General features: G+C 40.6%; 1 protein-coding gene across 2 annotated transcripts in view; it reads right to left on the bottom strand.

Annotated features, from left to right (window-relative positions):
- Positions 1-13,058: 13,058 nt before the first annotated feature.
- LOC124112213 (leucine-rich repeat and coiled-coil domain-containing protein 1-like) overlaps positions 13,059-24,389 on the bottom strand; it is a 573,474-nt gene continuing 562,143 nt past the window's right edge. For both annotated transcript variants that reach the window (XM_048398967.1, XM_048398966.1), the window contains exons 23-27: positions 20,507-20,620; positions 16,986-17,080; positions 16,347-16,484; positions 14,087-14,222; positions 13,059-13,557 (exon numbers count right to left, since the gene is read on the bottom strand). In XM_048398967.1, the coding sequence (XP_048254924.1) occupies positions 13,432-13,557; positions 14,087-14,222; positions 16,347-16,484; positions 16,986-17,080; positions 20,507-20,620 (609 nt within the window). In that variant the 3' untranslated portion in view covers positions 13,059-13,431. The remainder of the gene's footprint in view (positions 13,558-14,086; positions 14,223-16,346; positions 16,485-16,985; positions 17,081-20,506; positions 20,621-24,389) is intronic.

Here is a 24,389-nt window from a genome sequence, read left to right as displayed (position 1 = left end):
GGGAATGACGTCATACTTGAAACGACGTCATTGCTGATGATTGTTGACGTCATTCGACAAATTGTGATTCCGCTGCTGTTGCTGTTCACTACAATTAGGAGATAAACATACTGTGTTTTCAATGTAGAGCTAGGTTACCTGTAGATTTAACCCCGCTTAATTGAATTTGGAACCGAACGCGCAGCGTGAGGTTTCAAATGTTAAATTTAGTGGGGTTAAATCTACAGGTAACCTAGCTCTACATTGAAAACACAGTATGTTTATCTCCATTCTACCATGACTAAATAAAACGCGAACTCTTTGGTGTTAGCAAACATACTGAGTGAAGCGGCAAGGGATGAATCCAGTGTTTTGAGTGGGTTATCGATCTGAATTATGGAATCACCGAACAAAATATGGCGTTGTATATACACAAGCAGTTTGTTGACACCGTAATACTTCACTCGAACATATGACAGGCATTGAAAGCATATAAGCACGGCAACTTGGTAAGCTAACATGAGGTGGGCATCCCTAAAGAAAACAAGGCAAGCTTTGCAAGGTTTTCGCTCTACATCGCGTGTCACCATTATGACGTCATATCGCTCATTGTGACGCAAAAGATATGACGTCACAGTCGTATACAGAAAAGCGCCAAAATTCCAAGCTTTCTGTTGTCTCCAAAACGTAAATACATTCCCTTTGTAGATTTCTAACGTGTTTTCTGCATGAAATGTATTGCCACACATCCTTTGAATACTGTAGTAACCGCATCTGTGCATTTTGTAACCTGTAATTGTAGATATAATTATTTAAATATGCCTACCGACAATGACTGAAAATAGTACTATTCTATGAATATTAGCTTCCGCGGTGATGCGGCCGTCAAACCAGCTGTTTCAATCAGAGGCGGGTTATTGTGATTTAATAGCCTCTGATTGACCAATCAGAATCGAGTAAATTCCAAATTCATGGTAGAATTCGTCTCTGTGTGTAGACATCTTCGTCGGTAATAAATAGAGCATCCTCTATGAACGTGGCATCTAAACGTCCAAATCGAGTTGTCGAGCAATAAGAAAATATACATTTATATTTAATTCATGATGTTGACATGATGGAAACTGGAAAGTAACAGGATGTTGTGGCTAGACGTTTTGGAGTTCAGTTTTGTTTGTTTGTTTGTTGTTTAACGCTGCACTCTGCAATATTCCAGCTATATGACGGCGGTCTGTAAATAATCGAGTCTGGACCAGACAATCCAGTGATTGACAGCTAGGCCGCAACATCCCGGGCTTGCGACCAGTGAAAGAACTGTCAGGAACCGGTCACGCGAACATGAAATCCTTCAGTGCCGCCTTTTGTTCGTTCGATTTTGTTAATCGTGATATTCGCCTTGCGTGATGTACTGGACAAGGTTCACTAGGACTAATTGAGCTGATGATTCTTGATGAATCAAGGATTCAAATTCAAATTCAAATTCAAATTACGCATTTATATAGCGCTACCTATCCAGACATACTGCCTGCTAAAGAGCGCTCAGTCGTATGCTCTTTTGAAGAGGATGGTCTTGAGTTTTGATCTAAAGGTGTTGACATAGATGCATCTTTACAGAAATATTAGCCGTTGTCATGTTTACCGACAACCATGGACGCACGATGTTGACGCTTGTGTTTTGCAACGTTCGGAGTTACGTGGTGAATTACACTTTTCGTGCAGCAATTGATGGTCATCAATGGCAATTGACAGGCATATCCGTCCTCATGTTTCCCTGTCCTGACATGCAGCCTCATGGACGTCATGCTCTATTTCAGCAGAAACTAGCACGTACTCGCTGACGTGAAGACCCAACGTTATATTACAACATTGCCCTGGTCAGCTATTCCCCTAGACCCGTCTCACATTTAGTGAATGGATAGGTTGGGTTTAACACCGTTTTGGACATATTTAAGAATTGACCTTCACTTTGTGTGAGTTCATTGGAGTATAAGAGAGTTTAACCATTTTGGCGGCTATCTTGGATTTTCTACCACCAGGTGGCGCTGCTGAGGTGGATCCATATCTAGAAATGTTCGGAATGGTTCAATGTATAAGTGTGCCACGTTTGGTGCTTTTAACCCAAAGTGCACAATTGTGACTTAAATCCAGCCTTAACCGCCCCACTACATAGAGTGAGGGCCAAACTGTAAGCTCCGACGTTCATACAGTTTGGCCCTCACTCTATGAAGGTTCTTACTCCAATGAACTCACACAAAGTGAAAGTCAATTCTTAAAAAAAAATTATCACTATTTCTTACCTCAAAGGATGTTGGCCAAGATCTAAACACAATTTTATTTACGACGTGTGACTTTGTGTTTACACTGACAGCCACACAACAACCAGCTATATCGCGGAATAAAATAGTTCCTCAAAAAGAGAGGTGACATGATCGTGTGGATGCACAACTTGCTCTTCAGAAACATCTTACGCAACACACGTGTTCAAATCATATCACCATTAGATGAGAAAGATCTGTAAAGAACTACTTCAGTAAGTCAGCAAGTACAAGACGTCAAAATGGTCGACACGATAAACGTGACGGGAGAGATTTCCGATGTTGTTAATGAACCTGTGGCGGTTACATGTGTTAGTCATCATTGATCAACTGGCCGATCATTAAAAGGTGATTAAAGATGCGTCAAACAGATACTAAGGTAAATTCCTAGATTGCTGGAGACGGTCCCTGTCAGCCTGGACACGGATTGAGTCGATACTACGATAGTTTGGATGTGCATTTCTTCGTTTGTTTATGATGGGCCGTAGCGAGGATATTCGTGAACAATCATACAGTCAAGCTCTTTTCAAGACGTTTCTCAATGTATACTGAAAGGCTGAGACCAAGATTAAAGGTTCTAAATGATTAGAAAGAACGCTTATGTATGTTTTCGTGCTAGGGAATTCCCAGGAATGTGGAATTAGTCAGTCAGTGTTTACGTCATTTCAAGAACACAGTCTCGTGAAAAACGTATGAACGTCAAATTTTGACACCATATATGGGCTTCACACATTGTAACCATGTGGGAAATCGAGCCCGGATCTTTGGCGTGACGAGCGAACGCTTTTACCACAAGGCCATCCCACCGCCCCCATAACGTTTTCAACTTCAGTAAAACAGTTATTGGGCTTAACGGTACAGTGAGTGAGTATGGTTTTACGCCGCTTTTAGCAATATTCCAGCAATATCACGGCGGGGTACACCAGAAATGGGCTTCACACATTGTACCCATGTCGGGAATCGAACCCAGGTTTTCGGCGTGACGAGCGAACGCTTTAACAGCTAGGCTACCCGACCGCCCCCTTTAACGATACAGACTGTGATATTGTGAATTTAAGAAAACACCAATGGCCCTAATTTATTTTGTTGAGTATATTATCACATAAAGGGACGCACCTAGTTTCAAGATGTCAAGATGTCTTTCAGCACATGGTCATATTTCGAGGATATTAAAGTGTCAAAACACATGCACGATCGGGGGTTCCTTGGGACTTTATTACCACAAAGTATCATACACATAATGTCACATAAGGTTACGTTCAAGGGTTTCCGGCACGTTGTCGGTTTCAGAGGGATCCCGGAATACTGCACCAATACAGGGGTATGACTCATATCAACAGATGAGACTACACCGGAAACGGCTGTCTTGCGTGATGAAGCTTTCTCTCTGTTGACCGTCATGTCGAGAGGATCAACAAACTGAGAAAATTTACATCTCACAGCACTAAACTAAGAATATAGTCTAGACTATTCTATATTAGGGCTGTAAGGTATAGACTTGCTCACTGTTTGTTGATCCTCGCGACATGACGGACGACTTCCTTCTTGTTCTGTGCATTCCTTGTTTGGAAGGTTACGGTCTGCGTGTTTTAGTGCTGCCGTTTCCATGTTTTCGGGAGCGTGGTCTCAAATTTATAATGGTGTTTCTTAGTTTTTGGTTACGTTCTCATTGTTTTATGTTGCCGATTCCTTGTGTAATGTAGACATATGACCGTTCTTTATGACAGTGTCAGTTTTTATTAGTATGCCTGTCTTTTGGGATGTGGGAGCAAGTTGGTTCCCCATGCATACCTGTGTCACTCACTGTGGGAAATCAGGAAAGGTGCCCAGATACCACATGAATAATTGCCTCTCCGTAGGGGTTCTGTGTGAAGAATAGTTCTGAAGTTCCCCATGCTTGTCCTTTCTATGGGGATTCTGTGGCAGAATGGGTCTAAAATATCCCATGCTTGTCTCGACGTGGGCTACCCGGGGAAAATTGGGTGTCCAAGAGTCCCATACAAGCATGTCTCACCGTGGGGACTGTTTTCACCAGCAACCAATGTTTGTCGTAAGAGGCGACTAGCGGGATCGGGTGATCAGGCTCGCTGACTTGGTTGATGCATGTCATTGTATCCCAATTGCAGTCCGATGCTCATGATGTCAATCACTGGGTTGTCTGGTCCAGATTCGATTATTTACAGACCGCCGTCATAGAGATGGAATATTGCTGAGTGCGGCATTAAACAACAAATAAACAAACAAGTTCATCACATATGTCCTTCCTTGAGTGAGTAAGTGAGTTGGGTTTAACGCCGCTTTTAACAATATTCCAGTTATATCGCGGCGTGTCAGCTTAATGTGGGAGGAAAGCCCGAAGTGATGCAGGTCTCAGACGTTTACCACTTCGGTGAAACCCACGAGCACGGGTATGGTGCTGACAAACCTAGAAACATAATCGGAGCGAACCGGGATTCGAACCCACAATCATAGGTTTCTGGCGTGCCCAAGTGACGCAACTCTGCACAGCGAATCGCGGCGCCTTAGACGACTTGGCCACCCGTGCCCCCTGTCCTTCCTTGAGCATTCGGTGGCAGAATGGTTCTCACGTACCCCATGACTGTCTCTCATTATTGCTTCGTGAGTAAGTAAGGTTTCCATCAATATGACGACGTGGGACACCAGAAATGGGCTTCACACATTGTACCCATGTGGGGAATCGAACCAGACCTTTGACTGTCGAAGTGGCGCTTTAACTACCCGACCGCCACTGTAGTTCCTTTAAAGATATCCTATACAATCAACCCACTGAGAAGTCAATGCCGCGGTATTGCATACTATATTCTTAAAAAATGTGGGTAAATAACTGAAAATATCATAATCAGCCCACGTCTCGAGAGTTATGTCCAGTGATCCTTCCTTGTACAAAATGGAGTGGTTCGCTCAGTTATAGTGATGCCATCCCACACCATAACCGTTCCATCCCCAAAGCTGCCATGAGATCTCCGGTTGAAGCTGGCTTGACATTTATTTCGACGTCGCCAGATACGACCACGCCTATCAAGGAAGTTGGTTGGTTGGTTTGTTGTTTTACGCTGCACTCAGCAATATTCCAGCTATATGACGGCGGTCTGTAAATAATCGAGTCTGGAACAGACAATCCAGTGACTGATATCATGAGCATGGATCCACGCAATTGGGATCGATGACATGCATCAACCAAGTCAGCGAGCCTGACCACCCGATCCCGTTAGTCGTCTTTTACGACAAGCATAGTCACCTTTTACGGCATATCAAGGAAGTACAAAGTGAATCGGGACTCATCTGAAAACATGAAACGTGACCAGCAAAGATTACCGCAGTTTCGACGTTGTGCACACCATTGATGTCTGTTGGCAATATGACGATTTGTAGGGGGCGGCACAACAAGTGGTTGTCGAGCATGGATATGAACTGGATGTAGACGATTTCTAAGCGTCTGGCCCGTAACTCGTTCACCAGTAGCCTAATGAATGAGTGAGTTGTGTTTAACGCCGCTTTTAACAGTATTCCAGTTATATCACGGCGTGTCAGGTTAATGTGGGAGGAAAGTGAGTGAGTTGGGTTTAACGCCGCTTTTAACAGTATTACAGTTATATCACGGCGTGTCAGCTTAATGTAGGAGGAAAGCCCGAAGTGATGCAGGTCTCAGACGTTTACCACTTCGGTGAAACCCACGAGCACGGGTATGGTGCTGACAAACCTAGAAACATAATCGGGGCGAACCGGGATTCGAACCCACAATCATAGGTTTCTGGCGTGCCTAGGGGACGCAACTCGGCACAGCGAATCGCGGCGCCTTAGACGACTGGGCCACCCGTGCCCCCAGTAGCCTAATGAACGTTTACAACAATTTGATTCACTGTTAGAGCTCGATTTCCTAGCGCCCGGTTTCCTGTACTATTGTTGACCTGGAATGTCCTTAACGGGGTCGATCGTCAACATTTAGCTGTTGTTTTTTTGTATCTGTTCCATAGTCTGCTAATAACTGACTGAAACATTGAATGTATTGGCCACTGCACACCACTTTCAATGCAAATTGCCGGTAGACGCTCCATGCGTTTGCAGACACCGCATCGCTGGCTCATACACAATATGAATCACAACTGTATGATAAGCAGAATCAATAAACTTGACAGAAATAATGGTCCACGTAGATCGACCTTCCTTGAAAGTGTCAAAACCGTACGCACGTACACTTATCCATGTTCAAATACTTGTTATTAACATTTATTTTTCATGACCTCTACTATTTTTAAGAGTATACATGTACTTCAAAAAACAAACATTGTCAACTCCCCCGCCCACAACCCCAACACCCCATACATTGCGACCAGGGTAAGGTGATTTGTTTCTTTGTTTGTTTAAAACCCCACATTTAGAAATATTCTAGCTATATGACGGCGGTCTGAAAATAATCAAGTCTGGACCAGACAATCCAGTGACTGACATCATGAGCATCGATCCACGAAATTGGGATACAATGACATGCATCAAACAAGTCAGCGAGCCTGACCACCCGATCCCCTTAGTCGCCTCTTACGACAAGCATAGTCGTCTTTTACGGCAAATATGTGTTGCCGAAGACCTATTCTTACCCGGATCTTCACGGGTCTATCAGCTACGTCACTGAGGTTTAGTCGTTTCTCACAAGCATATAGATGGCTGAAATCTAAACTGAAATCCCTACGGGGGCGTCAGAAATGTAACGTAAGTAAATGTTGTTTAACGCCACATTCGTGAAATTATTCTAGAGCAAAGATAGGAAACATAGACCTACCATGACAAACCGCTACAGTCCCTGCCAAAACGGTGTGTGCTCAAAATGAGTTTGTAAGTACATCTCCTACCCCCATGGGTCGATACCATTCTATAAATGTGAAGCCAAAGGAGAAATTAATGGCTAAAATGGCTGGTGGCAAACGCATTTATAGTATTTCCTGCAAAACAAACTCCAGTAAAATCGGTGTGAATGCCGCGTTTAGGGACAGACATGTATTTTCCGTGCAACGGAAGATTCCATTCCAATCGAACAGGGGACTGGGGTGGTGTGTGTCGCGATGCACGTGGAGTTCATGCTCTACGCGTAATTGTCAGTGCGCCACGGGGACCCTACACTTGCACTGAAGCTGTTTACGTAAGCAAACATCAACGCAGCGTGCAAACATTCCACCCATTCTGTTGTCATCGATTGCATGGATTTATATGCATTTTGAAGTGTCATGTTCATTGTGTTAAATCATTTTAAACTTGCAGAGAGATATGTTTACAGCATTTGAAAAAAACTTTGTCCTTAGTTTCTTTTGCCTAAAACAATGCAGATAATATTGAAAGTGGCCAGACAAGATGGATTTTCACCCCTTCTTTTATTTTTTACCTTTCACCAAATCGTGTTTGAAGAGCTGTGTTCCTTGTGAATAGGTTTGTTAGAACCATACCCGTGCTTGTGGGTTTCACCAAAGTAGTAAACGTCTAAACCCTGCATTACTTCGGGCTTTCCTCCCACATTAAACTGACACGCCGTGATATAACTGGAGTAATTGTTCAAAGAGGCGTTCATTTATAGCTGGAATATTGCTGAGTGCGGCGTTAAACAACAATCAATGAACTGAACTCACCATGAAGATTTGCGCTGTGTGGCTGATTATTTGCCAATCTAACTAACTCACTGTCAAGATGATCCTTTTACGTTCGCTTCACTCAATAAAGAGTATAATTTTATTTTTTAATAAAATATGTGCATGTTGAAGATTCATTCATTGTTTAATAATTGTCCCCATTTCGTTGACAGTGTAGCAGGGACATTTGTTACCTTTATTTATGTTATTTACATAATTATTCATACATCATCATAATCATCTATATGTTCATTGTTTGTCTTGTCTACAGTTGCATGTCAATCTGAAGATCCGGGATAGAATAGGTCTTCAGCAACCCATGCTTGCCGTATAAGGCGACTATGCTTGTCGTAAGAGGCGACTAACGGGATCGGGTGGTCAGGCTCGCTGACTTGGTTGATGCAAGCCATCGACAATTGCGTGGATCGATGCTCATGATGTCAGTCATTCGATTGTCTGGTCCAAACTCGATTATAAACAGACCACCGTCATATAGCTGGACTATTGCTGAGTGCGGCGTTAAACAACAAACCAAACCCACCAACTACAGTTGTATGCCAGTAAATAAGTCTTTAAAGTACTTAAGACTCTTATTTTCAGTGTCAGGGAATCTCTCACTAGATCTCCCCCTTCAACTTTCTGTTTATCTGTAGACATTTTTTCACACCTGTAGGGCTTCCCTCAGTCTTATTTAAATCTTGCATAAGCACTTGATGCTTAATGCAATCTAGCCTCTAATTGGCCACCCTGGTCCTCTACAGGTAGCTTCCTTCTATACCTGACTTCCTCCTCACTTCATCCTCGTCACGATATGGCTGAAATACATTCGTCACCACTCGCCCCTTTCCGTAACCTGCAAGAAGATATTCGGCTTGTCCCGGAATAACACGAGTTAGTCACGAATGGGCTGAAATATTGCCGATGTGACGTAAAGCATAAACTTTCTCACACACCTCACTTCATGTGCTGCCGTTGAGGAGGAAGGATGTCATCTTTTCTTTAGGTATGGAATCTCCACTTTTCAATCTGTTTTCACCTGCCTCTGTCAGTAATTAATACCTATTAGGGTGCTGAATTAAATTGAATATTATATATAATATCTTTTAAAGTAATATTAAAATAGTAAATGAAATATCAATATTATAAAACTAATTAGTAAAACAATTAACCACATGGTCGATTTTGGCCCATATGCTTTTTCAAGTATTATATCACTTTAATTTCAAATTACTACAAGTTTTTAATATGGTCATAAAATGGCTTTGTAGAACTATGTTTATATAAATACCTGACTTCTTGTGCTGCTGTTGAGGAGGGAGGATATGCTCTTTTCTTCAGGTTATTTCCTCAACAGCATCCACCCACATCATAACATAAAGCATATTCATCATCTGCCCGTGTCTATAATCTCCAACGTCCTGAGCCGGACCGAAAGCACCACCCCGGCTACAACAGCAACGGAGACGTAGGCAACAGTCAGCAGTTCGACCTGTCTGGGCCAACGACAAAAAAGAACTACCCGTTGGAGGTGTTCTCAACATCCCACGTCTGAAGCGTGATTAACAGAACACTCCATTAACCCTAATTACTGTTTGAGCAGTAAACATTAAACATAATGAGAACACATTGTGTATTAGGTGAAAATAGACTCCTTGTACCATCAAAATGTTGGTTTCTTTAGAATATAGCGGTCACTGAAGTTGACTGAAGCGGCAGTAAAATATGTTCTCCAGCACCCCTGGAATAAAGCCTCACCGCGATCCAGAACTTCGCTTTGTTCATATACTGCAGTATGTGTCTGAAATATATCTGGTACTTGTATGTATCCTAATATGAGAAGATGACTATTGCATCCATAAAATAAAACTGTTAAGGGCAGGAAAATTAATGTTCTTGTGTCACAGAGCTGCTCCAATACTGAAAATAATTTTGATCATCCAGAGCAATTAAATTTCCTGCTTTACAAACTTTACCTGAAGAAATTCCTGGAGTGAATAAAATGAAAAGAATAATTTCAAAATATTTATTTCTGTATTGTGTTTATTACCGTATTCCATGTTGCAGATGGCGACAAAATGAGCAGGAACTATAAAACAAAGAGATTTATGGGAGCTATTGATTATCCCACAGTAGTGTTTAGGGCATTATTTTGAAGATGACTGTAATTAAATTGGTCTCCTATCTCTTTTGGTAATTTTGAAGCATAAAATATACTTGTCTGGTCAAATAAAAAGACATGTATGTGTTTCATTCATGTTCTTTCATATGTTTCTAAATCATATTTATAAGGACGACAAAGACAATTTTCAATAACTGTCAGACTGAAACAGCTGTATTTTATCTGTGTCTTCATGCAGTTTTTCTGTGTTTTAACAGGATATTCCTGGACAAATGTTTTGTTTTATGGTTGTACAAAGCAAGCTGGCACCAACAAACAAACAACATACAAGTGGAATGAGGTATTTATTGTGAACCAACAGAAGTAAAATCTAATACAACTAAGACCAATCTAATTGTATAACTTGGATTATTAGTTTACAATGGAGAAAAGTATAGAATACATTCATAATTCTTTATTTTCAGTCCACCTTTAATTTCAGAGCCAGTTATGATTCATCTGCAAATGTTAGAGACCCTTAACGTGTGGACAAAGAATAAATCTGATGTAACCAGTCTACATTATTTGTCAAATTACAATATTTCCTCTCATAAGTGATGAGTCTCTCATAGATGCCAGCCTCCGATAAGTGCCGAGTCGCGTATGAAGCAGCGAATGACACAATAAGCACCAGGGATATTGGATTTAAATTAGTTCTCCTTCGAATGAATAAACGTTCAGAAACAAAAGGTCCCATTTTAGCACTTCCGGTCTTTAGCTCCACATGGAAAGAATCGCAGATTACCGCCTTGGACGGACATTATGGGATCCTGTTTCAGTCCTGGGATAAATTTGTTGCTGACTGTAGCTTAGTCAAGACCATTGTTGAAACATAAAGTGCCGTCTCTTATGTACCACCGCGACTCCACTACCAACCAAGTTTGGAAGTTTGTTCAAAGAATAAGCACGGGTACTTATTAGAGGAAATATGGTAAATATAATACAACCATCACTTTTAGTTTCTGTCTTGACGATCATTCTTTTTACATTCTTATTCTCATCCATAACTGTTGGGTCCTTCTAAATGTTTGAGATCCAAACAATACAACAATATAGTGTTAAAATATATAAATTCATATTAAGACATGATAACGCAAAAATATATCGACATTTTCAATTTAATTAACCAATGTACTGTAAAAGTTCACCTTGGTCTTCATATTTCTTAAAGAAACTATCAATGTGAAGAAACACTTGGAACTGAGTTACACAAATCAAACAAGGAACTGAACAGAAGAAAACTTAACAAAGCTGAAGCAACAATCCTGAACAATCTCAAAACACGAGTCAATCATGTGAGTGTTCAGACATGGAATGTAGAATACCCCAATGTGGCTGTTTTAAGCAATGTTATAAAAAAAGAGACGTAGCTTGTCAGCTAAGGCGACATTTTTTTTATTACTTGGATTACGGATGCGCCGCTCTTTCAAAGTCCAAATGATGAAAAAAAATTATACAATTTACTCCTTTTTTTATTACTGCCAATCTTCACTTTAAAGCAATGTTATGAAAAAGTGACTGAGCTTGTCAGTTAAGGCGACATTTTGTTTATTACTAGGTTTCCGGATGTGCCGCTCTTTCAAAGTCCAAATGATGAAAAGAAAATTAAAGAAAATTACTCCTTTTTTTTTATTACCGCCGATCTTCACTTTAAAGCAATGTTATGAAAAAGTGACTGAGCTTGTCAGCTAAGTGTGGGAGGAAAGCTCAAGGCTTTGATATTGACTGCTTTGATGAAACCAGAACCACGGTTCGATACTGACAAACCCAGAACCATGATCAGGGCATATCTAGGATTCGAACCCAGTATCATTGCTTTCTGGCACACCTGCGGGATGAAAGACATCACTGGACCACTTGGTCAATGTGTGTATAAGACTGCAGGATGACATTTAAATGATTTCTAAGTTCCAGAATAGAAACATATTGGATGGATGGATGGATGGATGGATGGATGGATGGATACACAAAGTTTGCTTTAATATCACTGAGCAACTTTGTCATGGTGGGAACAATGAACCATTGCCATTGTGGCCATTTTCTTAATACAGTTGCACCCCAAACCAAAGGGAATCAAACTCTGGTCTCACTGTAGCAAGTGAACACCTTAACAGCAGGGCTACCTGTTTCCACTCTATATTTGTATCGAGCAACTTCAATAATAAATTCACTCCGTATATGAAATATACTGGTACAGAAATATTTGGCACAAAGAATTTTTGGCTAAATCTGAAAATGTGAACACTTCTATTTCTTAATAATAAGAAACATGTTATTTGAATTATTTAGTTATGACATTAAAGATCTGACAACTGAGAAAAGTGTTACAAGCTGACCAGGCAGACACTATCTTCAATAGTCAGACACTATCTTCGATAAGCAGACACTATCTTCAATAGGCAGACACTATCTTCAATTCTAAAGGCAGACATTATCTTCAATAGGCAGACACTATCTTCAATTCTAAGTCCACACTTTTTGTAATGTAACTTTCTTACATTTCTATTTTAACAATTGTTGGTGTAGCCCAGTTGTTACAGCGTTTGCTTGTTAAGCTGGAGGCCCAGGTTCAATTCCCCACATGGGTACAATGTGTGGAGCCAATTCTGGTGTCCCCTGACATGACATTGCCTGAATATGGCTATAACCGGTGTAACCTAATACAAAACTCACTGCAATGTTTAAAGGGTCATCCAGGGGTGAGGTTGATGGAAGTGGCAGTAAAATCTCTACATCAACCCTGGATGAGCAGTTATCCTGTGGATCACAAGGCTGTTTGTCTGCTGTGTAATACTACAATCGGCAATATTCCTCAACTAGATGGTGTGGTTGGTTAACCAGGTTTGTTTGTTTGTTGTTTAACGCCGCACTCAGCAATATTCCAGCTATATGATGGCGGTCTGTAAATAATCGAGTCTGGACCAGACAATCAAGTGATTAATATCATGAGCATCGATCCACGCAATTGGGATCGATGACATGCATCAACCAAGTCAGCGAGCCTGACTACCGGATCCTGTTAGTCGCCTTTTACGACAAGCATAGTCGCCTTTTACAGCAAGCATGGGTTGCTGAAGACCGATTCTACCCCGGATCTCTAGATGGTGTGGAAGAACAGTACTGTTCCAAGTATATTGGATAATGTTGTGGCTTTCAAGCATCAGAAGGTGGCACGCTACAGGTGTCCAAGGTCATACACCTTTCACAAACCTAGATCTACTGGATCTATTCTTAGCAAGGAAACAGACAAAGCTGGTGCAGAACACCCATCACATGATTCAGTCTCTAGTTGTAACACAGATGGTGCATTCTTGTTCCAAGTTCATCACGGCTGCTGACCTTCACCTCAGAAGAGGTCAGACTGGAGGTCCCCGAGGGCATGTGTCAAATGTTTGAGCTTGTCCTCCATTGCGCGTTTGTTGCTCTCAGTCTCTCTCAACAACTCCCGCATCTCATTTTCCACTAGCGCCACCTGGTGGGAACAGAAAACAAGACATCCTAACACATGAGCACATGTGAAAATGTGACCATTCATGACATTCAAAAAATATATTAATTTCGGATGAAACAAATGCTAACTTTCAGCCAGGGTCCTACTGCATGCATCAATCGTAAATCTATGTATTGGAGTTACAAATGTAGCAGTGCACGACCATGGTAAGTCTATGTTTAAGTATTGGAGTTTAAAAGTGCCAGTGCTTTGCCCATCCTAAATCTATGTTAATGTATTGGAGTTACAAAGTGTCAGTGCTTTGCCCATCCTAAATCTATGTTAATGTATTGGAGTTACAAAGTGTCAGTGCTTTGCCCATCGTAAATCTATGTTAATGTATTGGAGTTGCAAAAGTGTCAGTGCTTTGCCCATCGTAATTCTATGTTGATGTATTGGAGTTTCAAAGTGTCAGTCAAATAATGTGAACTGTTAAATTAGAACAGGTTTCTATACAATATAGCTCCAAGTCTGCTGTTAGGGGGAGACAACTGCTGTTCATGAGTCATACCCTTCTGTTTGCTTCCTGCAATTCCCGTTCCTTCTGTTCCTTGACAAGATTTATCTCCTCTTGGTGGGATTTCTCCTTGGCCTCCAGCTGTTTGCGGAACGCATCATCCATCCCCCGCAGCTTCTCTATGGCCAGGCTGGACAACAAACAATAATTGGACTCCTATTTTCTGTCATACAAACACATAAATGGTGAAAGGGGGTCCATTATTCCCTTTCAAAGAGCCCTTATTAACTTCAGTTTACCGACAAGTAGGGACGGGCATCGTTTCGTAAATGAAACTGTGTTTGAATATAATGAGGAGAAATCATTATTTGTAGCTGACCCAAACATTGTTTGATGGCGGACTCTAATTTCAAAATCTTACTACAACACCTGGCCCCTTATGTTAGGCCTTCCTTTAAAGAGGAAATAATGTACATAGTTCATCAGTGTAATAGTTTATATTTGTTTGTTTGTTGCTTAATGCTGTACTTGGCAATATTCCGTCTACAGGCCAACAGCCTGTAAATAAATTGAGTCTGGACCAGAAAATCCATTGATCAATATTGTGAGCAACCATCCACGCCGCCGGGTATGAAAACACATGGCGAGGGTGAATACTAGACTTTCATAATTAAAGGCTAGTGGACACGCTTGCCTCAGGAAGATGGGCATATGGGACTTTATTACATACCGTATTCAACGTTATAAGTGCCCAAGGCGCTCTCAAAATTAGAAATAGGGGGCTCTTTTTAGAATATAATTTTGGTGAAAGCGTTGAAAGATCATAAATTTCGTGGTTTACGCTGACAGCCTGAAATGATACAAAAGAAAAGTCTGTGTGTATTATACACGACAGATATATTTTTTCCAGAATTGAATTGCCCGTAATTAAGGGTGCATATAACACACGAGTGCGTATTTTACACAAATAAATAAGTCTTGTGTACATTGATCAATCGGAAGGGTGCTATTGGGATTGTTCACTAGCCCATATATTAGCAAATATCGCCATGGGCGCTTATTACGTCAAATACGGTATTTAGTGATGAAATACTATATTTACATCCAAATAATTTTTTTTATTTTTATAAATAAATAACCCTTTATGCTGGAACTACTTTCAGCCTGTCTCAATGACACTATGGTATGATAAAAAAAGATGCAAGAAAATACAGAATAAATAGATCATTTGTCCTTTTCTTGTCAAATAACATGTTTATATCATCTTTACATGTTATTCGACAAGAAAAGACAAATATTCTCTCTTTATTGTATATCTGGTAACAACCCTGGAAAACAATGGCATTTATCACAAATCTAAAATAAACAATGTATTTTAGCACTGACTGAGTGTTTCTCGTTAGGAAGTCTCAGGTTGTTTACATAAGTGAACAGATATGGCAGTTGCTGATCGTGTATGACTGAGTCTTGTTCTTGGCAATTTTGTAAAAGAATCTTAAAATTAAAGGCAAAGGGCTACTCATCCACGTAGAATAGGTCTTCAGAAACCCCAGCTTACTGTAAAAGGCGACTATGCTTGTCGTAAGAGGTGACTAATGGGATCAAGTGGTTAGGCATTACATTACATTACTTGTTTATGCTCCAAAGATCATGCTAACACATGTAACACTTCCAACCATTACAATTTTCTGCCTGACCTATCTCTTGTGATTATACTTGTTTGCCATTTTGTTCTATTGATTTCATGTAAGTCAATTTGTCTAAAATGTAGATGAGAATTTTGGGAGCTTTTCATTCAAATTTTCATCATGTCAAAATTGATCTTTGTGAAACGTCGCAAAGTCTTTTGAAAACTGATTGGAACCAGCAATTTCGCCATTCTCACTTTTAAAACAACAATTACCATAAATTGCTGAAAAAAGAATTTGGCGGAATGGTACCTTTTCCTTCACATGAATTGTGTTTGAAATTCATGGGTTGGGGGGTCAGTGGAAATATTTTGTAAATCTGAGCCAACAATGCTTATTTTATTCCCTTAATGCCAAGTGACAGGCTGGGTAACAACAAGTACTGTCTTTAACGTCTATAGATATGACACGGACGGAGATCTAACCCCCAATCTTCTGCTCTCTGGGTAGCCCTTAAACCAAAGTTGTTGTCAGCACTGCTATTTCAGTATTTTGGGTATATATACTGGGGTCAAACGTAGCAACAAACATCAAACCCCCAAGTATCTAAACTTCCACGTTTCAGACCTGCAAGAATAATTGTATTATTTGAAAGTTACATTTATTTCACACAAAAAACAACTTACTTTGCTGCTTCGATCGCCTTGTTTCTCTCTCCTGTTAGCTTCTCCTCCTTGCCTTCCCATGAGTCCTTCATTTGTGACACCTGGTGTTCCAGCTGACCAATCAGAGCAGATTTCTCTCTCCAGCGAGTGTTCAGGATGCTGAAATACATCAGTCATTGCAATCAACATACACACGTCTGTTGCTGGATGTCCTTGACCCAAGATGAGCAGTTTTATCATACGTTTGTACTGTTTAGGAAAATCAGCCTTTTGACACATTTAGCCTATTCTATGCTTTTAGTGTCGTCAAACATTCATCGGAAGTCTGTATAATCAGTTTCTGTACTTGTTGCTGGATGTCCTTGACCCAAGATGAGCAGTTTTATCATACGTTTGTACTGTTTAGGAAAATCAGCCTTTTGACACATTTAGCCTATTCTATGCTTTTAGTGTCGTCAAACAGTCATCGGAAGTCTGTATAATCAGTTTCTGTACTTGTTGCTGGATGTCCTTGACCCAAGATGAGCAGTTTTATCATACGTTTGTACTGTTTAGGAAAATCAGCCTTTTGACACATTTAGCCTATTCTATGCTATTAGTGTCGTCAAACAGTCAATTGGAAGTCTGTATAATCAGTTTCTGTACTCTCTAAACATTCACCTGTGTGCCTTCTGGGACTCCGCAAGCTCATCACGTAAAGAGGAAACTTCTCGTTTCAGCTCATCTTTCCGTCCTCGCAAATGGTCCATTGCATCCTGAAAAATCAAGGAGAAGCACACATGTAGTGGCTGTTAGTGAGTGAATGAGTAAGTTGGGTTCAATGCCGCTTTTAACAGTATTCCAGTTATATCACGGCGTGTCAGCATAATGTGTGAGGAAAGCGCGAAGTGATGCAGGTCTCAGACGTTTACCACTTTGCAGAAACGAGAATGGGTATGGTGCTGACAAACCTAGTTACATAATTGGGATGAACTGGGATTCGAACCCACAATCATAGGTTTCTGGTGTGCCCAAGGGACGCAACTCTGCACAAGGAATTGTGCCCCCATAGATTCTATTAAAGAACATTAGTCTGTGATAATTCATGATTGTGGCCTTGAACCAATCATGCTTTGTTTGTTGTGTGAGCATTATTCTAGCTACCATATATCGCTGTGTATATAGCGACCCCATGAACAAGATGACCCCGCTGTACATGCCTTCAAAATCGACCCCAAATCCTATACTCCGTGTATAAAGCGACCTGGAATGAAACCTTATATTTGCAATAACAATATGTTTATCTTGCATTTTTTTTTTCTACGATGATTGGTCGCATGCGTAATACCAGCACACGTCGCCATTTTATGTTTACACGGTGCGACACCAAATTGGTGCCACTAAAATAAAATTTAAAAAACCATGAGATCTTCGACTCCGTGTATAAGATGACCACCCTTACTAGGTAATCCACCGTTGTCACCTCTCAAAGCAAGCAGTAGGGTGAGACCTATGGTAACCAAGGTCTCCAAAAGTCATCAGTACTACACAGTGTTAATTACACTGCTTCCCCATCACCCATTAATAGATACAGCTGCTTCGGAGTGTAGTCAATATATGTGACCAACCATGAGATGAGGGACCTCATAGGTGAAAAATCACATTTGACTTCTCATTACTTTTTAAAACTACAGTATTGTAGGAACACATTAATACAATTCACAAGCTTCGATTCATATTTCTTACAGAGATAAATAGCATTAAACATTAGGACCCATTTTCTGCAAAATCCAATTTTCAGACTTAAAACTGTTCATGTGTTTATTGCAGTTTTTAGATATAATGTCTGATTAATTGAAAGTAAATATGTATGCTGAAATGTTTGAAATATATAGAATACTAATTTTATGAAACGAGTGATTAGTACTGGTATTTGACAAGCGAAAGCAAATCACATACCAGAACTATTCATGAGTTTATTTTATTAATTACTTGCCATTTATAACTTTTTTTAGAATTACACTGTCGTGTATAAATAGGCAGACACCTACACGATCCACAAAGTAGTCCAATTGAGTTTAACAGAATAATACTTCAAACACGTAAAACGACACATATTAATTTGATACCTTACATCCGCTCACCTTTAGAATTCAGGCATCCGTTCCACAATATTATCGTAGTGCTAAGGTTATCGTAACTCACATACTTTAACAAGTGCGATCGCCTTGTGGAACGGGGCCCTGCACCACAAAGTTTATAATCACGTCACAATACCTGATGACGCAATTAGTGAAATTTTGTTGCAAGATCCATCGGCGAAACGATACCATGTGACGTCAGCCTTGCAACAAGGTTGCTGGGGTCACTGAGTGTGCATAAGCTCCTCTCTGTGATCTATCATCTCCAAACACAGTGTCGTTGAAAATGCCAAGAGATGTTGAGAGCTTTCAAGGGTCGTTAATGTAACTTGTTCCCGCAGTACATAAGCACGCGTGTTGGTATTACACAATGTGTAATACAGCTGTATGTTAATTAAACGGGCAAGTAATAAAATGTTCTTATTACATTACAAAAAAAGATATTTTTGTACAGTCCCCACACATGGCCATTTTTTACGGTAGTAAGCTGACGTCAGTTAATAACGTCACAGCACATTTGTATCCTAGCAGCCATAAGGTCCCTTTTCTCCTGCTGGGTCACCAATGAATAAAGTGACAGTCTGGTTGCAGTGAAAGGATAACCAGCAGTGGCTCCGACCAATGAGAGCTCAGTTTACATCTCACTGAATAAAGTGACAGTCTGGTTGCAGTGAAAGGATAACCAGCAGTGGCTCCGACCAATGAGAGCTCAGTTTACATCTCACTGAATAAAGTGACAGTCTGGTTGCAGTGAAAGGATAACCAGCAGTGGCTCCGACCAATGAGAGCTCAGTTTACATCTCACTGAATAAAGTGACAGTCTGGTTGCAGTGAAAGGATAACCAGCAGTGGCTCCGACCAATGAGAGCTCAGTTTACATCTCACTGAATAAAGTGACAGTCTGGTTGCAGTGAAAGGATAACCAGCAGTGGCTCCGACCAATGAGAGCTCAGTTTACATCTCACTGAATAAAGTGACAGTCTGGTTGCAGTGAAAGGATAACCAGCAGTAGCTCCTGTGTTATCTGCTCTACACATGGCCTTAATGCCAAGCAATGACAGGGTTAGCGCAAAGTTGAAACATGGAGTAGGGCTCATTTGACCTCCACGACTTATGCACAGTTTTGTTTCATCAGCTGACACAGGTCACCCCAACGTTCAATATCATGTGTGACAGTGGAACATAGTGTATACAACCCCGTGAAGATCTGGCAGAGAATAGGTCTTCAGCAACCCATGATTGCCGTAAAAGGCGACTGTGCTTGTTGTAAGAGGTGACTAACGGGATCGGGTGGTCAGGCTCGCTGACTTGGTTGATACATATCATCGATCCCAATTGCGTGGATTGATGCTCATGATATTAATCACTGGATTGTCTGGTCCAGACTCGATTATTTACAGACCGCCATCATATAGCTGGAATATTGCTGAGTGCGGCGTTAAGCCCGCCATCATATAGCTGGAATATTGCTGAATGCGGCGTTAAACAACAAACAAACATAGTGTATACACTGACCAGTAAAGTATTGATGCTGTCTCCAACTAGTTTTTTTTGGAAGTTAATATGCCTTGCACTTTTTATTAAGCTTCATGAGAAAATGTGGTCCAATGCTTGTCTGGACTGGATAATTATTTGATTTTGACGTTTGTGTCATTAACTTCATTGGTGTTCATTATATCAACCACTGGTTTGCCTGGTCCCGGCTAAAGATACATACAGGATCCTATGACATAGCTGTATTGCTGACTTGGGGGTAAAACACTTCACGCTGTCAAGCATTGATTAAGCCATGACCTCCAATTTGATCTTTTACAAAATAGTGTGACAAAAATATGTTTTATCTTGACAGATACCACATTCCCAGACAAAGATACTAAAATTTTGCTACGCTGCATAAAAAAGCAAAAATGGCCATGAATTTGAGCTGAAAAAAATACCAAATGACAAAAGTCATCCACATTTAACATTGTGAGAAGAAAACATATTTAACATTTGCAAAGACATTATGGGCCATATAAAGACTCGGGTATCAGTTTTTCAAAATAGTATCATGTGACTCACCTGGGTGTCCTGATTGGCTGTTCTCTCCTCCAAAAGCTGTGCTTCTAAGTCCTGTTGTACTTTCAGAGTTTCTTCACGAGCTTTTCTTATTTCTCCGTCTCGTTCAACAAGGCCCTAGAGGAAGAGCAAAGAGACAATAACATCCTCTTCAACAATTCAGGTTTTATAGCTTCAGTCTGTGAATTTGCCACCTTCGCTCTATTTTGAGTCTGATTTGAAATAGGCAGTGATAAACATATCGGTCCACTCAAATTACAGTCATGAGCAAGAGAAATTCTGTGCAAGGTTACTGATTGAGAAGGTAATGTCACTTCCAGAATTAAACTGTGGTGGTGAATGGGTTCCGGGTATTTTCATAATACAGTTGTTCCTCACAATAATGCCCTTCAGGATACCGCAGATTCGGTTCAACCGCAGGGTAACCACCGGCTCTCATAAATTTCATGCTGTTTCCTATCTGATTTCATGTATTTGGTGAGAGTACAGCCATGACCAACCACTGATTCGGTTCAACCATAGGGTAACCACCGGCTCTCATAAATTTCATGCTGTTTCCTATCTGATTACATGTATTTGGTGAAAGTACAACGATGACCTAATAAAATGAACACCTGGTTTGTTTTATTTGTTGTGTGACACAACGTATGTTCTCCATATCTTATTAGGGTCTGACTTCCAACTTTTTGAATTTAACTTTAATTTGTAAACAATAATTTACCTTGTTTGTATGTTGTTCCCCTCTCATATGTAAGTGAGTAATTAATGAGATCAGTGCTGTAAACTTTCGTGAATAGTTTTTAATATCAAGCGTGCTGCATGTTGTCATAACTCCATAGCAAATGTGTGTGTGTTGAGAGAAAATACACTGGGTAATGGAGGCAATGGAGAGAAAATACGCTGGGTAATGGAGGCAATGGAGAGAAAATACACTGGGTAATGGAGGCAATGGAGAGAAAATACACTGGGTAATAGAGGCAATGGAGAGAAAATATACTGGGTAATGGAGGCAATGGAGAGAAAATACACTGGGTAATAGAGGCAATGGAGAGAAAATACACTAGGTAATAGAGGCAATGGAGAGAAAATACACTGGGTAATTGAGGCAATGGAGAGAAAATACACTGGGCAATAGAGGCAATGGAGAGAAAATATACTGGGTAATGGAGGCAATGGAGAGAAAATACACTGGGTAATAGAGGCAATGGAGAGAAAATACACTGGGTAATTGAGGCAATGGAGAGAAAATACACTGGGTAATGGAGGCAATGGAGAGAAAATACACTGGGTAATAGAGGCAATGGAGAGAAAATACACTGGGTAATAGAGGCAATGGGGAGAAAATACACTGGGTAATGGCGGCAATGGAGAGAAAATACACTAGGTAATGGAGGCAATGGAGAGAAAATACACTGGGTAATAGAGGCAATGGAGAGAAAATACACTGGGTAATAGAGGCAATGGAGAGAAAATACACTGGGTAATGGAGGCAATGGAGAGAAAATACACTGGGTAATGGAGGCAATAGAGAGAAAATACACTGGGTAATAGAGGCAATGGAGAGAAAATACACTAGGTAATAGAGGCAATGGGGAGAAAATACACTGGGTAATGGAGGCAATGGAGAGAAAATACACTGGGTAATTGAGGCAATGGAGAGAAAATACACTGGGTAATAGAGGCAATGGGGAGAAAATACACTGGGTAATAGAGGCAATGGGGAGAAAATACACTGGGTAATGGAGGCAATGGAGAGAAAATACACTGGGTAATGGAGGCAATGGAGAGAAAATACACTGGGTAATAGAGGCAATGGAGAGAAAATACACTGGGTAATGGAGACAATGGAGAGAAAATACACTGGGTAATTGAGGCAATGGAGAGAAAATACACTGGGTAATAGAGGCAATGGGGAGAAAATACACTGGGTAATGGAGGCAATGGAGAGAAAATACACTGGGTAATAGAGGCAATGGAGAGAAAATACACTGGGTAATGGAGGCAATGGGGAGAAAATACACTGGGTAATGGAGGCAATGGGGAGAAAATACACTGGGTAATAGAGGCAATGGAGAGAAAATACACTGGGTAATGGAGGCAATGGAGAGAAAATACACTGGGTAATGGAGGCAATGGAGAGAAAATACACTGGGTAATAGAGGCAATGGAGAGAAAATACACTGGGTAATAGAGGCAATGGAGAGAAAATACACTGGGTAATGGAGGCAATGGGGAGAAAATACACTGGGTAATAGAGGCAATGGAGAGAAAATACACTGGGTAATGGAGGCAATGGAGAGAAAATACACTGGGTAATGGAGGCAATGGAGAGAAAATACACTGGGTAATAGAGGCAATGGAGAGAAAATACACTGGGTAATGGAGACAATGGAGAGAAAATACACTGGGTAATTGAGGCAATGGAGAGAAAATACACTGGGTAATAGAGGCAATGGGGAGAAAATACACTGGGTAATAGAGGCAATGGAGAGAAAATACACTGGGTAATGGAGGCAATGGAGAGAAAATACACTGGGTAATGGAGACAATGGAGAGAAAATACACTGGGTAATAGAGGCAATGGAGAGAAAATACACTGGGTAATAGAGGCAACGGAGAGAAAATGCACTGGGTAATGGAGGCAATGGGGAGAAAATACACTGGGTAATAGAGGCAATGGAGAGAAAATACACTGGGTAATGGAGGCAATGGAGAGAAAATACACTGGGTAATGGAGGCAATGGAGAGAAAATACACTGGGTAATAGAGGCAATGGAGAGAAAATACACTGGGTAATGGAGACAATGGAGAGAAAATACACTGGGCAAATAGAGGCAATGGAGAGAAAATACACTGGGTAACAGAGGCAATGGAGAGAAAATGCACTGGGTAATGGAGGCAATGGGGAGAAAATACACTGGGTAATAGAGGCAATGGAGAGAAAATATACTGGGTAATGGAGGCAATGGAGAGAAAATACACTGGGTTATAGAGGCAATGGAGAGAAAATACACTGGGTAATGGAGGCAATGGAAAGAAAATACACTGGGTTATAGAGGCAATGGAGAGAAAATACACTGGGTAATGGAGACAATGGAGAGAAAATACACTGGGCTAGAGGCAATGGAGAGAAAATACACTGGGTAATAGAGGCAATGGAGAGAAAATGCACTGGGTAATAGAGGCAATGGGGAGAAAATACATTGGGTAATAGAGGCAATGGAGAGAAAATACACTGGGTAATGGAGGCAATGGAGAGAAAATACATTGGGTAATAGAGGCAATGGAGAGAAAATACACTGGGTAATGGAGGCAATGGAGAGAAAATACACTGGGTAATGGAGGCAATGGAGAGAAAATACACTGGGTAATAGAGGCCAAGGAGAGAAAATACACTGGGTAATGGAGGCAATGGAGAGAAATACACTGGGTAATAGAGGCAATGGAGAGAAAATACACTGGGTAATGGAGGCAATGGAGAGAAAATACACTGGGTAATGGAGGCTAAGGAGAGAAAATACACTGGGTAATGGAGGCAATGGAGTCAAATTACACTGGGTAATGGAGGCAATGGAGAGAAAATAGAGTGGGTAATCGAGGATGAAATTAAATAGAAGTAAAGAAGAAAGTTTCTAACTGTATATCCTCAAGCCTTTAAAAATCTGTTTGCATTATTGAAATGTGCATTATTCAAGTAATTAAAAGTCTTTACCTGTATGCAATATTCAATTAATTTGAAACCTTTAACTGGTTGGATTATTCAAGTAACTAAAAGCCTTTACCTGTATGAATAAATCAAGTAATATTAAAAGTGTTTAACTGACTTTCAATCAGGTAAGCTAAAAACGCTAAACTATATTATTACATCTATGTTACATCGATACAA

This window comes from Haliotis rufescens, unplaced genomic scaffold, assembly GCF_023055435.1.
Source record: "Haliotis rufescens isolate VD_foot unplaced genomic scaffold, xgHalRufe1.0.p SCAF_19, whole genome shotgun sequence".
Lineage (NCBI taxonomy): Eukaryota > Metazoa > Mollusca > Gastropoda > Lepetellida > Haliotidae > Haliotis > Haliotis rufescens.
This window is presented reverse-complemented; position numbering and strand designations above follow the sequence as displayed.